The sequence below is a fragment of the Carettochelys insculpta genome, chromosome 20 (assembly GCF_033958435.1).
Source record: "Carettochelys insculpta isolate YL-2023 chromosome 20, ASM3395843v1, whole genome shotgun sequence".
Lineage (NCBI taxonomy): Eukaryota > Metazoa > Chordata > Testudines > Carettochelyidae > Carettochelys > Carettochelys insculpta.
In genome coordinates, this window is record NC_134156.1 from 361215 (window position 1) to 377404 (window position 16190).

The 16190-nt window shown below is 46.0% G+C and overlaps 1 protein-coding gene across 2 annotated transcripts in view; it reads right to left on the reverse strand.

Annotated features, from left to right (window-relative positions):
- Positions 1-1695: 1695 nt before the first annotated feature.
- The window catches only part of LOC142023673 (myosin-1B-like), a 29000-nt gene continuing 14505 nt past the window's right edge, over positions 1696-16190 (reverse strand). For both annotated transcript variants that reach the window (XM_075014871.1, XM_075014872.1), the window contains exons 22-40: positions 14201-14456; positions 12265-12507; positions 11981-12157; positions 11749-11894; positions 11568-11658; positions 10966-11355; positions 10374-10500; positions 7574-7692; positions 7057-7253; positions 6454-6637; positions 6201-6366; positions 5936-6060; positions 5379-5687; positions 4398-4601; positions 3770-3895; positions 3506-3676; positions 3317-3421; positions 2904-2999; positions 1696-1971 (exon numbers count right to left, since the gene is read on the reverse strand). In XM_075014871.1, coding sequence (XP_074870972.1) covers positions 1819-1971; positions 2904-2999; positions 3317-3421; positions 3506-3676; positions 3770-3895; positions 4398-4601; positions 5379-5687; positions 5936-6060; positions 6201-6366; positions 6454-6637; positions 7057-7253; positions 7574-7692; positions 10374-10500; positions 10966-11355; positions 11568-11658; positions 11749-11894; positions 11981-12157; positions 12265-12507; positions 14201-14456 — 3385 coding nt within the window. In that variant the 3' untranslated portion in view covers positions 1696-1818. The remainder of the gene's footprint in view (positions 1972-2903; positions 3000-3316; positions 3422-3505; positions 3677-3769; positions 3896-4397; positions 4602-5378; positions 5688-5935; positions 6061-6200; positions 6367-6453; positions 6638-7056; positions 7254-7573; positions 7693-10373; positions 10501-10965; positions 11356-11567; positions 11659-11748; positions 11895-11980; positions 12158-12264; positions 12508-14200; positions 14457-16190) is intronic.

Below are 16190 nucleotides of genomic sequence, written 5' to 3' on the forward strand. Positions count from 1 at the left end.
GGGGTCCACCTGGCAACTGGGGGCAGCGGGTGGCTGCACGTCGGCCCTGCCAGCCTCCACAGCCCAGCCCTGGAAGAATGCCTCTCCCTTGCTTTCCACCAGGTTGTGGAGCGCACTGCACGTGCCCACAACCTGGGGGATGTTGGTGGGGCCTGCATCCAGGTGGGTGAGGAGACACCTCCAGCGCCCTTTGAGGCGGCCAAAAGTGTGCTCGACCACCTGGCGCGCGTGGTTCAACCGTGTGTTGAACCGCTCCTGGCTGGCTGTGAGATGGCCCATGTAAGGGTGCATGAGCCAGGGCCGGAGGGGGTATGCCGCGTCTGCAACAACGCAGAGGGGCATGGTGGTGTCCCCCACAGGGATGTCCCTCTGGGGGATGTAGGTCCCCGCCTCCAGCCAGCGGCACAGGCCCGAATTTCTGAATACCCGGGCGTTGTGGGTGCTGCCAGGCCAGCCAATATAAATGTTCAGGAAGCAGCCCCGGCTGTCCACCAAGGCCTGGAGGACCACCGAATGCTAGCCCTTCCTGTTGAAGTGTCCTCCGCTGTGCTCCAGGGCACAGATGGGGATATGGGTCCCATCCAGAGCCCCAAAGCAATTTGGGAAGCCCAGGCTGGCAAACCCCGCGATGGCAGCATCCGGGTCCCCAAGCCGCATGAGCCTGTGGAGGAGCAGGGCATTGACTGCGCGGACGACCTGCAGGGGAAGGACATGAGAGAGCACCAGTGAGGGGTGTGCAGGGTGTGTCTGGCCCTCCACCCCAGGGTTTCCCTCCCCCCCCAGGGCTCCCCCAGAGCTCCCCCCCCCGGTCCTCTTACCTCCATGAGGATGGCCCCAACAGTGGCCTTGCCCACGCCAAACTGCTGCCCTACGGATCGGTAGCTGTCTGGAGTGGCCAGCTTCCAGACAGCGATGCCGACCCGTTTCTCAACCGTGAGGGCACGTCGCATGGAGGTGTCCTGGTGCTGTAAGGCAGGGGTCAGCCACTGGCAGAGCTCCAGGAATGTCTGCTGGCTCATGCGGAAATTCTGGAGCCAGCGGTCATTGTCTCACTTGCCGAGCACCAACCGCTCCCACCAGTCTGTGCTCGTGGGGTAGCTCCACAGCTGGCAGCGTGTGTGGCGGAGGGGGAGGGGGTCGGAGGGCAGCAGGGTCTGGGGTTGCTTCCTCCTCCCCTGGGGGCAGCTCCTCTTCCATGAGTAAAAGGTGGTCAGCTACCTCCTGCATAGCACTGAGCAGGGCAAGCACTGCTCCTGCAGGGGCGGGTGTGTGGACCTCTGGCTGCTGCTGCTGCTGCTGCTGCTGGGAGTTCATACTGCTTCGACAGGGTGTGCATGCCTGTGGCTCTGCAGACCGCGTGCTGTGCAGGCTGAGTGTGTCTGGGAGGGGCCCTTTAAGGGAGCGGCTAGCTGTTGCCCCGGAAGTGCTAGTCCGCCCTGTGACCCTGTCTGCAGCAGTTCCTGGCACCCTTATTTCGATGTGGGCCGCTTTGGCATGTAGACGCTCCCCTGCAGCGCCTACTTCGATGTAGTGCTGCCCAACGTCGACGTTGAACGTCCACGGCACCAGCCCTGGAGGACGTGTAGATGCTATTCATCAAAATAGCTTATTTCGATTTCGCTACATCGAAATAAGCTATTTCGATGTAGCATCCCCGTGTAGACGTAGCTAGTGAAACACAGAAGCTACTTCCAGTTTGTTGTATGCAAGCTTTATTTACTAGACATAGGAGACAGAATAAACAATAATTACAAAGCAAAGTGACAAAGTTTCACATTTTGTGCATTTCTTCAATCACTTTGCAGCACGGTGACATCTTCACTCTTCTCCTTCAGTTTTCTTGTGAATTTCACGGCTCTTCACCCGGAGCTTGTTAACCTGCGATTCCGCGATGTCAGCCCGCTCCTCAGCCTCTTCTAGTTCATGCTGGATCTTGCGGAACTTGGTGAGATTGACATTGGATAGCTCCTCCTGAGGATGGAGAGTATTGTGAAAACCAAAAAGCTAACAGTTCCCTTTCCCCCACATTTGGGACTTGAGGGGAAGTGATTATTTCCTGAGGGGAAGACCCATGCTTTGTCATTCACTGACCATTTTTAGTGAGGATATCTCAGTTAAGTTGCATTAACCATGTTAAGACACCTGGATTCAGAAGATCATGCTTGGAAATGGGTTAAATAAGGCATGAAGCGGAACAGCTATAGATCAAAATAACCACTGGCACTGTTAGTGAGCCAAGTAGAAATTTAAACCCGGCAAGCAGTTATTCAAGAAGTGTGCAGGCATCCCTGGAAAACAGATAAGTGTAAATACCACACCAGATTAATACTACCATGCAAAAGAATTTATAAGAATGGTAAACTGAACAGGTTCAGGCCAAAGACTATGCAAGCTCTGCTGTTATGACCACACACAAATGTGGTAACTTCCTCATTGCTTGGAATACACAAATACTGATTTATTCCATGATTAAGGTCCATCAGCTACTGCCTCAGGGTAAGAAGAGTTCTTTGGTAATGTGATAGCACTTTCTGGCTCTCACAAATCTCAGTTTAAAGCATTATTTGTATCTGAATGAGATTTTGCTTACTGTACCTCCCAGATTGATTGTTCTGGGTTCAGCACTGTGTCTGGGAAGCCCTCACCCAAAAATGGTGTTCTGAACCTGTCCAGGTGACCATAAGGGACGTTATAATGGCAAATAAAAAATAATTCTCTGTGCATTTGAGCTGCTGTGCAAAAAGAAACCATAAGACATCAAACAAATTTCAGGGATTCAGATAGGGTGACATATAGAGAAATATTAAAGCACTATTTAATATGATTCTGCTCCAGGTAGCCAAGTTTTTACCCCATCAGAGGATGACTATCTTCCTTCTGCAAAGCTTCAAAGCAATACTTACAGCCTCCTCCGCTTGTCTCTTGTAAGCTTTCACTTTCAGTTGTAGCTTGTCAACCAGATCCTGGAGCCTGAGAATATTCTTGCGGTCTTCCTCAGTCTGCAAAATTTGCAATGCAAGAGAAGTGATTAATTTACCACTCATTTGTCTATTTCATTCATATTAAAGAGAAATATGAAATCTTTTGGTAAATGTGAAAGATGAGTAATAAAGATTATAACATTGATATTTTAACATTGTCTTTCAGATGACCACTTGGTGAAATCTTTGTTTTTTCCATAGTACAACTGTGAACTGTTGACCTGTCTGGGAATGACAGTAAAACTCCCTCCACCCACACCTCCAGAAGCTTCGGGTGCAAATAAGTTGTGTTCCCCAGAAAAGGGTGGGACAGTACAGTGGACCTCCCTCCTTACCTGGTAGGTGAGTTCCTTTACTCTTCTCTCATATTTGCGAACACCTTTAATAGCATCCGTGCTGCGTTTCTGCTCATTATCCACCTCACCCTCCAGCTCACGCACCTGAAATGAGAAAAGCATTGTGGTGTTTTACTGGGACTGGATATAGGATATGCTCCAGCATGCAAAACTACAGGGAACACGCACTCTAGCCTCCAGTTTCTGGATTTGTTTCTTGCCACCCTTCAGTGCCAGCTGCTCTGCCTCATCCAGTCGGTGCTGCAGGTCCTTCACTGTCTGGTCCAGGTTCTTCTTCATCCTCTCCAGGTGGGCGCTGGTGTCCTGCTCCTTCTTCAGCTCCTCTGCCATCATGGCTGCCTAGTAAGCCAACACAGAAAACTAGTTCAGAAAACCAGCCATTTCAGGTGAAAAGAGGATCATGTTCTCCAAAGAAAGGAGCCTTAGACTCACATCAGTGATGGCCTTTTTGGCCTTCTCTTCCGCATTACGTGCTTCCTGAATGGTCTCCTCCATTTCACTCTGGAGTTGCGAAATATCTGTTTCCAGCTTTTTCTTTGTGTTGATTAGGCTGGTGTTCTGTTTCACAACGACAGAAAAGACATGTTTCCAAACTGTTGACTATAGGACATGGGCTCAATATTTGTATTTCATGTATAGGTTACAATTCATATTCTCCTAGACTGGAATTCTCTTCAAATGATCACTACAGAACATGGAAAACTAGTCAGTGATGTGCTGTAAATATCTGAAGGGCTCTCACAAACATTAACCTCCAGGACAGGATAAACTGTGTGTGTCAATTGCTGTAATCTGGACCATTCCAAAACAAGATGGAAGCTCTATGAGAGGCACAGAAGTCACTCCCACAGCCTTGGAGAGCCCCCCTATCACATCGCTGCAATTATATCCTTTGTCACCTGTGTCCCTTTCAGCAGAGCAACAGGAAGAAAATCAAGGATGGCCTTGCAGCTTCATGCTTTACACTTAACCAAGGTCCACCCAGCATGTGCTCTTTAGTATCTATGTAGCAGTCTCCTGCTCTGGTGTTGGTAGGTTTCTTTTCACACTAGGGCCTGACCTGGGTGTGCAGGAGCTGCACTCGTTCACTTGCATCCAGAAGCTCCTGTTCAGCCACTTTCCTGGCCCTCTCTGTCTGTTCCAGAGCTGCCCTCAGCTCCTCAATTTCAGCCTGCATCAAGTTAGCTCTGCGCTCCACCATGGCCACCTGCTCCTTCAGGTCTTCTTGGCTTCGGAGAGCATCATCTAGGTGTAACTGGGTGTCCTGGGAAAGGAGTGAGAACAGTGACATGGGGGCGCAATCAGCCTCAGTAATGCGGAGGTCAGCTGAGCTATGGACCAGGCATGTTTGACTTACTGTACCTTCAAGAACAACAAGAAGTCCTGTGGCACCTTATACACTAACAGATATTTTGGAGCATAAGCTTTCATGGGCAAAGACCCACTTCGTCAGATGCATTAGTGTGGGGGGAGGGTTTCAGAGGGGTATTTAAACAGTGGGATCCCAGTAAAAGGGAGGGCCAGAGCTGACTAGGTCTATTCAGCAAGATGGAAATGGCCCATTATCAATAGTATGTATCAAAAGAGGAAAAAACAAGGCAGATCAGACAGGGGGATGTGACCCATTGTCTAATGGGGAGCTATTAACACTCACGGCAGAGAAGCTGCTTTTGAAAGAGGCCAGCCGCTCTCAGGCTCTGTTTAATCCTTGGGTGATGTAGTCAAATTTGCAAATAAATTGCAGCTTGGAGATTTCTCTCTCCATTTGATTTTTGAAATTTTTTTGTTTCAGGACTGCTACTCTTAAATCTGTTACTGAGTGTCCACGGAAATTGAAGTGCTCTCCCACAGGTTTCTGTACATTACCATTCTAGACGTCTAACTTATGTCCATTTATTCTTTTATGTAGAGACTGTCCAGTTTGGCCAATGTAAATTGCAGGGGGGCATTACTTGCATATAATGACATCAATTATATTAGTAGATGTGCAGGTAAAGCAGCCCCTGATGGTAAGGTTGATGTTAAGTTAGGGTTACAGTACCTTGAGCACTCCTTGTGTGTTTCGCAGATTCTTCTGCGCCTCTGCAGCCAAGCGGTTGGCATGACTCAGCTGGATCTCCATTTCATTCAGATCCCCCTCCATCTTCTTCTTTAGCCTCAGGGCTTCGTTTCTGCTCCTGATCTCAGCGTCCAGGGTGCTCTGCATGGACTCCACCACTCTGATGTGGTTTCTCTTCAGCTGTTCAATTTCCTCATCTTTCTCTGCAATCTTCCTGTCCACTTCTGACTTCACCTGGTTCAGCTCAAGTTGGATGCGGAGGATTTTGCCCTCTTCATGTTCAAGTGAAGCCTTAACAAGAGCAAGTGAAGGGTCAACAAAGGGGCAAAAACAGTATTTTCCTCCCAAATACAGTGTTAAATGCTACCCAAAACCGGAATGTAGTGCTGTGTACAGCTGGGACACGGAGTCCATAGCCTGCAGCGCAGCACGTGATGTCGCTGTGTCCCTGTCAAGTATCCCACCATGTTACAACAGGACACCGCTCCAAGTCTTTCTGATTCTGCTCTCTGGAAGGCAGTGAGTAATGGTGTGTGTACCTCAGCTTCCTCCAGTGCGGACTGGATTTCTGATTTCTCTTGCTCAACCTGCTTCTTCACTTTCTCCAGCTCATGGAGGGCCTTTCCCCCCTCTGCAATCTGCTCCGTGAGGTCAGAAATCTCCTCTGTTGGGTAGCATGCAAACAACATAGTCAAACAAAGGGCCCAAGGAGAACAGCTCCTTAGCAGTTCCATACCACAGACACAGATGGGTTCAGTGGGTTTGTGGGTTCAGTGGGGATGCGGGAGGGGTTGGGGGGCTTACGCTGCAAGTTCTTATTCTCCCGCTTCAGAGTTTCAAGTTGATCCAAGGTTTCCTCATAGGCATTCTTCATCTTAAACAGCTCTGTGCTGAGAGCACGAGACTCCTTCTGGGAAGCTTCCAGTTCAGCCTGCGTTTCCTCATATTTCTGCTTCCATTCTGCCAGAACCTGAAATACAACCAGACCTTAGTCTAAGCAAGGGTGATCACAAGAGGGTGTGCCATCCGGCACCCACAAGGCTGGAGCCTGAAATACCTTATCAAAATTCTTCTGTTTCTTATCTAGAGCTGCGCAGGCAGCGTTAGATCTTTCCACGTCGATCATCAGGTCTTCCACTTCATTCTGCAGCCTCTGCTTTGTCTTTTCAAGGGAAGCACATTTGGAATTCACAGCTTCAACATGTTCTTCAGCATCCTGCAGACGCTGGGCAAGCTTCTTCCTGGAAGATTATAAATTCAGCTCCTGTTTAGTGACCACTATATGAAGGAAACTGAGTGCAGCTGCTTCCAGATTTGTGACGGCACAAGTCATCTCTGCAAGGCTCTGACCCCAGTGCATAAATCATCTAGGTCCTTCCTCAGTCACTTTTATCCAATTCATATGGAGTACATTGGTTCTCATAATCCCTTTTCCTTCAGCGCACACACATTATATATGGAATAAACACCCTCTGGAAACCCAGTGTGCCTATTTATTATTTTCCAACCCAGCCCACTAAATGGATATGGTGCATCTCCAGTCACCCTTCCCAAATCCACATTCTTGGCCTTTTCTGGTCCCCTCCTGGTAGGTCATTGGCCTCTTCAAATTTGTTCATTTAGTTCTTGGCCTCTCCCAGTTCTCCACCCCAGCACGTACTTGGCCTCTTCCAGTTCCTCTGTGCGCTGAATGGCATCTGTCTCATATTTGGTTCTCCACTGGGCAACTTCACTGTTTGCCTTGGAAAGGGAACGCTGCAGCTCACCCTTGGCTTCCTGCTCCTCCTCATATTGTTCCCGGAGCAAGTCACAGTCATGGCGAGCAGACTGCAGGGCGTGGGCCAGTGCGTTCTTAGCCTGGAGAAGCAACAGGAGTAGGAGAATGATGTAGATAAATATCCTGGAATCCTCCCGACAGTGAGCTCCTTCAGTGGAAGGAGTCCTAGAAACAGCAGTGTTTGGGGACATTTAAAGTTGATGGATATATGTATATAAATACACTGCAAAAAAATTTACCTGCATTGTCAACAACTGTGCTGGGTGACTTAGTAGGTGTTATCCCACTCGAGATTCCAAACTTGTATAATTTTATATTATGTTAAAGTGTATACACCTTTGTAGACCACGGATCAGACATCAAATGAAACCTCCAACCTCAACATCAAGACAATACCCACCTTTATTTCCTCCTCCAGTTGTCTCTTCAGTTCCTCAATCTGTTGTGTAAAAGCCTGCTTGCCTCTTGAGAGCTGAGAAACTAAGGTATCTTTTTCCTCTACCTGACGTGCAAATTCACCTGAAAAGGACAAAATAAGAGTGCTTTAATGTGGTTCAACTGAAAATGGTGTACACAATGTTTTGTTTTAACAAATGAGACAAATATTGTGTTAGATTACAAGAAACTCCTGTTGTGTTAACCAAACTTTGCCAATCTCTTGTTCCCTACCTTTTCTAGTAGCTTTTTCTAGCCCTGGCCCACAGCTCGTGCAGGGTGTGTGTGTGTGTGTGTGTGTGTGTGTGTGTGTGTGTGTGTGCCCGCGTGCATGCCCACGTGCATGCCTGTGCTGCCCAGCCCCAATGCTTCTCCCAAGGGGGCTGACTTGTTAGCGCTGCTGACAAGCAGGGCTCCAACCTCCTTGCAGCATTGCCTGAGGGTGGGGAGTGGTTGCAGCAGAGAGGTCCCTTACCTATGGCTGGTGGCCAACAATATGGAGAGCCATGGCACCAGCTGGCCACTCTCTTAATGATGCAGCTGAACCCATGTGGTCACTCTGCAGTATAACTGTTCCCCACACCTGCTGTCTCCAGTGCTCATTTCGGAGCATAGCTGTCCCTGCTCTTGAACTCTTCCCCCCCTTTGTCCCCCTTGAACTCTGCTCTTGAACTCTGTCCCCCTTCCCGACTTTGATTTAAGTTATGATAGGAGGAAGTTGCACACTGAATTTGGTGATCCTACCTCTTATCATTTTGGAAGAATTCTTGAATGAATAGACTCTAAAGATGGACAGATTCACAGACAGACTCAAATATTCATATTCCGTATATATAAGTCATTTCTCATTATTTGTTCCTTCAGCCTCTTGGGTTAGGACTGGGTTAAAGGATTTTGGGAGCCTGTGCACCGGGGAAACTGGGGCCCCTTACCTTCCTTAAACTAGACATAGCATGTGGTTTACAGTCAGTATATGATAGTATCTCAGCCATCTGGACATTGTGCCAAGACTCTAATGATTATTAATACATCTGGACAAACTGGAGAAATGGTCTGAGGTAAACAGGATGAAGTTTAATAAGGACAAATGCAAAGTACTCCACTCTGGAAGAAATAAACAGCTTCATACATATAGAATGGGAAGTGACTGTCTTGGAAGGAGTACTGTGGAAAGGAATTTAGGGGTCATAGTGGACAACAAGCTAAATACGAGTCAACAGTGTGACACTGTTCCAAACAAAGCAAACATGATTCTGGGATACATTAACAGGAGTGTTGTGAGCAAGACACGAGAAGTCATTCTTCTGCTCTACTCAGTGTTTATTAGGCCTCAATTGGAGTACTGTGTCCAGTTCTGGTCACCACATTTCAAGGGAGATGTGCAGAAATTGGAAAAGGTCCAGAGAAGAGCAACAAGAATAATTAAAGATCTAGAGAACATGAGCCATGAGGGAAGACTGAAAGAACTGGGCTTGTTTAGTTTAGAAAAGAGAAGACTTAGAACATGACAGCAGTTTTCAAATACCTCAAAGAAGGTTACAAGGAAGAGGGAAAAAATTATTCTCCTGGGCCTCTGAGGATAGGACAAGGATTAATGGCTTAAACTGCACCAAAAGAGGTTTAAATTAGACATTAAGAAAAATGTCTACCTACCTACCTGTCAGGGTGGTTAAATACTGAAATAAATTATCTAGAGAGGTTGTGGAACCTCCATCACTGGAGATATTTAAGAGCATGTTAGACAGACAGCTATCGGGGATGGTCAGATGATGCTTGATCCTGCCGAGAAGGCAGGGAACTAGACTCCTTCACCTCTTGAGTGTCCAACCAGTTCTAAGCCACGTCTACGCTAGAAGGATCTGTTGACAGAAGTTACAGTCGGCAGAGAAATCTTGACAGAACCGTTGTCGACAGGTTGCTGCTGCTGCACACAACCTACTCCGTTGACAGAGAACTGTCAGACTGCACTCCCCTCCGGTGACAGAAAGCAGAACAGCAGCTCTGCAAACAGGGCTGCCCAGCAACCATAAGCCATTGCTGTCAACAGACATGTCTACACTGCGCTTCTGTTGACAGTATGCTGTCAACAGTGTTATTCCTCAGATTTCTGAGGGAAAACACAATCGAGGCAAATGCAGAGTTTTGTTGAGAAGTTCTGTAGACGCTTCCTGAGTTATGTTGACAGAAGGCCCCTTCTGTCAACAAACTCTCTAGTGTAGACACACTCATGTTCTATGACTTTATACTTATGTATAGAAGGAGAGATATAGACAGATGTCTGAGAAATGGGGAAATTGTAGCTGTATCACAATCATTTCCCTCTTGTACTTATATTGATTACAGTGTAGAACATGGATTTGCGTTTCAGGGTTGAGTGGAAATTTGCAGCTTACTACACAGCCATGCAAGTTTCAGCTCAACCTCGTGGTACTAAAATGCAAGCCTGTGCTATACATGCCCAAATAACATGGTACCTCTGCAGTGAGATTTGGTTGCTTCCTTTTACTGTTGACAATAAAGTTGTCTTCAGAACCTTGGACGCCATAGGACTTAGAATTTTTTTCCTCCCATATAACTGTGGACCTCAGGAATAACAACTTATCCATTAGAGGTCAGTCCATAATACAATGAAGCCCAGGATCAGCAGAACTGGACTTAGCATAGATTAAGGTCGATTCTAAACCATACAGCAGGAAGTCCACCATTCAGAAGCATCTCAATTCTCAAGCATGGACTGACTAAATTTCTATCTTGAAGCGTCTCACCTGCTTCTGTCTGTAGACGAGCTCTTTGAGTGTTCAGGTCATTGATCAGGCGCTGGTGCTCCTCTTCTTTTGTCTTAACCTCGCTAAGCTGATCTTCCAGAGAACGGCAGATCTTCTCAAGATTTGCCTGCAAGGTGTGAAATGAAATAAAGAAAAGAGACTACACGTCTGGCTCTGCTCTATTCTGAGATCACAAGTTGAGACAATAAATCTGCCAAAAGCTTTAATTTTTTTCTGGTATTATTTAAATTTTAATAATTTAAATAAAGTTTTAGTGTAATAATAATTTTGAATGTCTTTCATGCTACCCTGATACTAATTTAACAAATAGATAGAGACACCTTTGATTTGCAGGCTTCTTTCCTACCGAAACATTGACTGTCAACCTCAGATTGTATTCAGACCTGCATTTGGTTCTTGGCTTACAAACAAAAAGTACTCATTTGTTGTCATTATATTATTACTAAACATCAACCCATCGAACTATATGTACACCTTTTACCCTTCTTTTACATCTAAATTGGATATAATTAAATAAATCCTCTTTTCTTTTCAGCTCCAATGACGCTGTTTTCTACAAGCAGCTTTGTACCTTGGCTTTGGAGACAGTCTCCATGTTACTAGCCAAGTCATCAATCTCCATCTTCAGTTCACTCTTCTCCTTCTCCAGCTTCTGTTTGACTCGTTGCAGGTTGTCAATTTGCTCCCCAAGCTCTGCTGTGCTGTCCGCGTGTTTCTTCCGGAGGGCAGCGGCTGTGGCCTCATGCTGCAGAGTGGTCTCTTCAAGGTCTCGACGCATTTTTTGGAATTCTGCCTCACGCTTCTTGTTCATCTCAATCTGAGCTGCAGTGGCCCCTCCAGCTTCTTCTAGGCGCTCACTGATCTCTTCAAGTTCCCTGGAGAGATCAGCCCGCTGCTTCTCTGCTTTTGCCCGAGAGGCACGTTCAGCCTCTATCTCCTCCTCCAGCTCCTCAATGCGGGCCTAGAAAACATGAGAAAACACTAAGACATCATTATGGGGACTACACCAGTAGAACTATGTCAGCAGAATTATGCTTTCACCAGCACAGCTTCCCCGTATCAGTCATGGGTGTGGGTTTTTTCAAACCCTTGGCCAGTATGACCGAGAGTACCTGAAACCAAATCTAAGGGAAGTCATTCTGAAGCCCAGAAGAGAAAGAAACTATGACTTACCTGTAATTCTTTGATCTTCTTCTGCAGCTGGATGCCCAGGACTTGCTCATCCTCAATTTTGCTTTGGAACTGACTGATTTCAAAGTCCTTCCTTTTCACACACACAAAACAAAGTTAGTGGCAGAACCAAATCCAAACATAATTGCACAGCACCATGATGCCCCCTGCAAACCAAACTTACTTCTTCAGCTTTTCCTCCAGCTGCTGTTTATCATTTTCTAAATCCATTGTGGATTCCTGGGCCAGTTTCAAATCTCCTTCAAGTTTCCTTTTAGCTCTTTCAAGGTCCATGCGGAGTTTCTTCTCTTGCTCCAATGACCCTTCAAGCTAAACAGAAAAAGGCCATCAAATCACTGCTAACAAAAGCCTGACTTCAAACTGGTTGTATTCTCTCCACATGTTATTGTTCCTACATCATCCACTTGCTGCTCCAACTTGGTTTTAGCTTTGGTCAGTGTATTCACTTTGTCCTCTTCTGCCTGCAGGTCGTCCAGGGTCTGCTGATGGGCCTCCTGAAGGGCTTTCTTCTCCTTTGTCAGTTTAGCGATAGACTCATCCAGGACGGCCATCTCCTCAGTGAGGTTTTTAACCTTTAGAGTTGAACAAAGGTAATTAACGAAAATGGAAAATAAATGTTTTTGTTTGTGAAACAACAGTGCCATATTTCAGAATGTTTGCTCAGATTTTTGGCATATACCTTGTTTTCTGTGGCATGCTTTTCCTTTTCAACTTTGGCTAACGTTAACTCAAGGTCATCAATATCTTTCTTTAGTTCTGAACATTCATCCTCCAGTTTCCTCTTCTTGGCTGTCAGCTCCGCGTTCATCTCCTCCTCATCCTCTGCTCTCTCAGTCAATTCCTTAATTTTAGCTTCAAGTTGGATTTTGGTTTTTATTAGCTGGTCACATCTTTCCTCAGCATCTGCCAAGCCATCAGCTTCCTACAGAGGAACCAGGAAACCATTATTAGTATCTTTTCTAGAAGGTTTGTATATAATACCCCACACACACACACACTTACTGTTGCTTGTCTCGTATTGTTTTGTTTTTCACTGCATCTGCTGGGATGACACTTCCATTTCTAAGTCCTATTATCAGTCAGTCATAATATTCTTCCAAAAAACAACGATTTGGCCTGAAATTTCTGTCTCTCCACCACAACACAGCAATGTAAACAAATATTTTGCAAATATCTAGCCATAAATGACTTAGTTGGCAAATATCTTTAGGCCTCAGGTAGCTCATTTATGGCTTTACTTTGCATATCACACTTGTGGTTATATCTTGCAAATGGATCCACTCACCTGGAGACCAGGACTTCATATGACTTCACATAGTTGAACTCTGCACCCGCAGAGCCTCACAGAAATCGATGAGGTTCTTACTGACAGATGCTCTTGCAAGATGTAGCTTTTTTGACATTTGTAATGAATTGAGCCTAAGGACTAGTCCTTCAAAGATCTTGTTTCATAATCAGACTCATAGAACCAAAAATCATCTAGTGAGCATGCACTCGTCTACTTTTCTTAACTTTTTATGCATATCCTGCAACTCCTGCTCCATGAGTTTCCCAACAGTTCATCATTTTTAGGGGGTGACAACAGAGACAGATGAAACCATAAGCACTATCAATTCATGTGTGAAGCTTCTATTATTGAATCATGGGATTATGGCAAAATTGTAGTATAAAGGAAATTAAAGTAAGTTTTTAGCCCTTGTAGTTATAAAAAAACATGTTGAAAACATGATTCATGTGTAATTGATGCAATGTCAATTGCCTGAATTTGCAGACAGCATAAAACAATAACTCTGAGAGGACAGAATGGCCTCATTCATCTGTATACAATGTGCGTTTTGAAAACCTGCAATGCTGGTGGCCACCAAAGACGCTGTCTCAGGGAGCCGCTTCCTTGACTGTGTGGAAAGACTACATTTTGGAGTAGAGCTATAGGGGTGGAGCAGCCCTACCTAGACCATAACATGGGATCTTCTCCACTGATGGCTGATCTACAACTGCCTTAAACCAGGATTTATCTACACAGCACACTTCTTTCAGATGTGTGTAAGACTTTGGCAGAGGAAGGTCAGCTGAAACATTTTCCTACTGTCTTTTCTCTGCCAGAATCTTACACTGACACCCATAGCTACACTCCACAATGTAGCTACAAGCTGTACCCTACATGCCACTAACCACAGTCTGTAGTGTAGATGTAGCCTAAGTTGCCATACAAGAGGCAGGAGCGTTTAAAGAATATAGTTTTGCTTGTCCAAATTCACTTGTTATATTGTTGTGGGGCATGACCTGTCATGCGTGGTTGGAAGTGTTATGATAGGCTTTTGTTTCTACACCTAAACTTTCTCTTATACCTCACATTTTAAACATGGGAAATATTGTATCTTGGCCAAAAACTGATCCCAGTGCCAGAGGTCCTGGAACTGGAGCATAGGAGGGTACTTCTGTTGCCCCCAGGGCAGAAGTGGTTTCCATAATATCTCCCTTATGTAAATTATGTAAATCGCTCCAGCGTCCCTGCCCAATACAGTTAATGTGGTGATTCATGGGAAGTTGCATTTGGAACCTTCAGCTTGAACTTCTACTGTGCAAAAAGGCCTGAATTCATTGGTGATACTCACAGACTGCACTTGGAGCTGTAGGTCATTTTTCTCCTGCAGCAGAGTCACCATCTTTTCCTCCAGTTCCTTCCTTTTTGCTTCAGACTTAGCAAGCTCTTCCTTCGTTTTCTCAAACTCTTCCTTCATGTTGGCCATCTCCTTCTCAGCTTCAGCACTCTTCAGCAAGGGCTTGATCTTGAAGTAGAGCTTCATCCAGGGCCAGTGCTTTACATTCATGAATGAGCGAACGTTGTATTGGATACAGAAGATGGACTCTCTATAATGCAATCAAAATACATGGTCGATGTTATTGGCTAAATTGCATGAATCCAAAGGCCAGATTCTGCAATGCTACTAATTGTCAGTACTATTTATGCTGTCAAGTAGCTTCATTTGAGTTCAAATGGGGCCACTCAAAGGGAAAAAGCACTACCCACTTTTGGTGTCCTACATGAGCATGTTGAATTCATGTATGTTCTCGGTAGATTCATGCTTACACAGGGATGGAATTTTCACTCCCTATTCGTACACCATATCTTGTCTGACCCACTCTCTGATGAGTGTTTTGGAGTTTCTGTAAGTTGGGGGTAGAGTAACTGACATGCTGAGGAGCCAAAAGGATTTTAGCATACAGATATCGAACTGAAAGTTTAAATTAATGCTGACCACCCCAGTTTAGAACACACATTCCTATATTTTTGTGCTACTTGGCACATCAGTTTCAACAGTTCAGACTCCCAGACAGAGCTGGACATATAACTTATTTTGTTGGTTCACTGGCGTTCTGAAAAATAAAATCATTCAGTTTTGGCTGAACCTGAATTTTCAGTGAATGGAAAAAGTCAGAAAATTTCCTTTTGAGTCAAATAAAACACTTCTTTCCATGTGCTATCTGAAATTGCAGTCTTTTTTCAACTGAAAATAAAATAAACAAATGGCTATGAAGCAGGTATTTGGACCCTTGTCTTTTTCTCCAGCAAGATTTGTAACCTGCAGCTAAATGATGCTCTTATTCCTTCCTGTTGAAGCAATTACACTTTTTCTTTAACAGTGTGACTAGTCATTAGACCACAGACAAAGACCACCAACACTTCTGGAGCTTGATGACTCTGCTCAACTGGGAGAAGGCAGAGCTCGAGTCTAGCGACTGTTTCTGTACCGATTTATCTGATTATACTAAATGGAAAATTTCAGCAAGAGAGACCTGCTCTGTCTCCTGCCTGAATAGCTTATTACTAGGGCCCTACCAAATTCACAACCATGAAAAGTGCATTCTGGGCCAAAAAATCTGGTCTCCCCCTATTTGATATCTGGTCTTCAGTGGGGTTTTATACTACACAGATTTCACAGGGAGACCAGCATTTCTCAGATTAGGGGACCTGACCCAAAGGGGAATTGCAGAGGGTCAAAAGGTTATTTTAGGAGTGGTCAAGTATTGCCACCCTTCTATGCTACCTTCAGAGCCGGACAGTCAGAGGGTGGCAGTTATTGGCTGGACACCCACCTCTGGAGGCAGAGGCCTCCTAGTACAGGTATCACCTCTGAAATCTTGTACTCTCTTGTCCTGCAGGAACATGGATGTTGCTAGCCCAGAGAGCTCAGTGGCCCTGGATTAGCTGGGGCTGGGAAGTTGCCACTGGTGTTGGGGAGCAGCAGCCCAGCAGTGGCAGAGGAGTTGCTGGCAGGGCCAGGTAGTGATGGGGGAGCTGCCTCACATCAGCCAGGGAACCACAGTAAGGGCCAAGGAATGGCAGTCCAGCAGCAGCTAAGCAGTATGGCTGATGAGCTGGGGACCCACACCCAGGGAATGGCAGCCCAGCCCTCTGCACTGTTGTGGCGGCCCCTTCCCCTGGTCCTGCCATGGCAGCCAGGATTGCGGCAACTACTGTGGAACCGGGGGCCTGCGGCAGCCTTCACCAGGGCTGGGTACCAGGGCAGCCTGGCTGGCTGAGGCAGCCTAGCAGGCAGCCTGATTGGCTGGGACTAGTGGCATGGTGACATCCAGACAGAA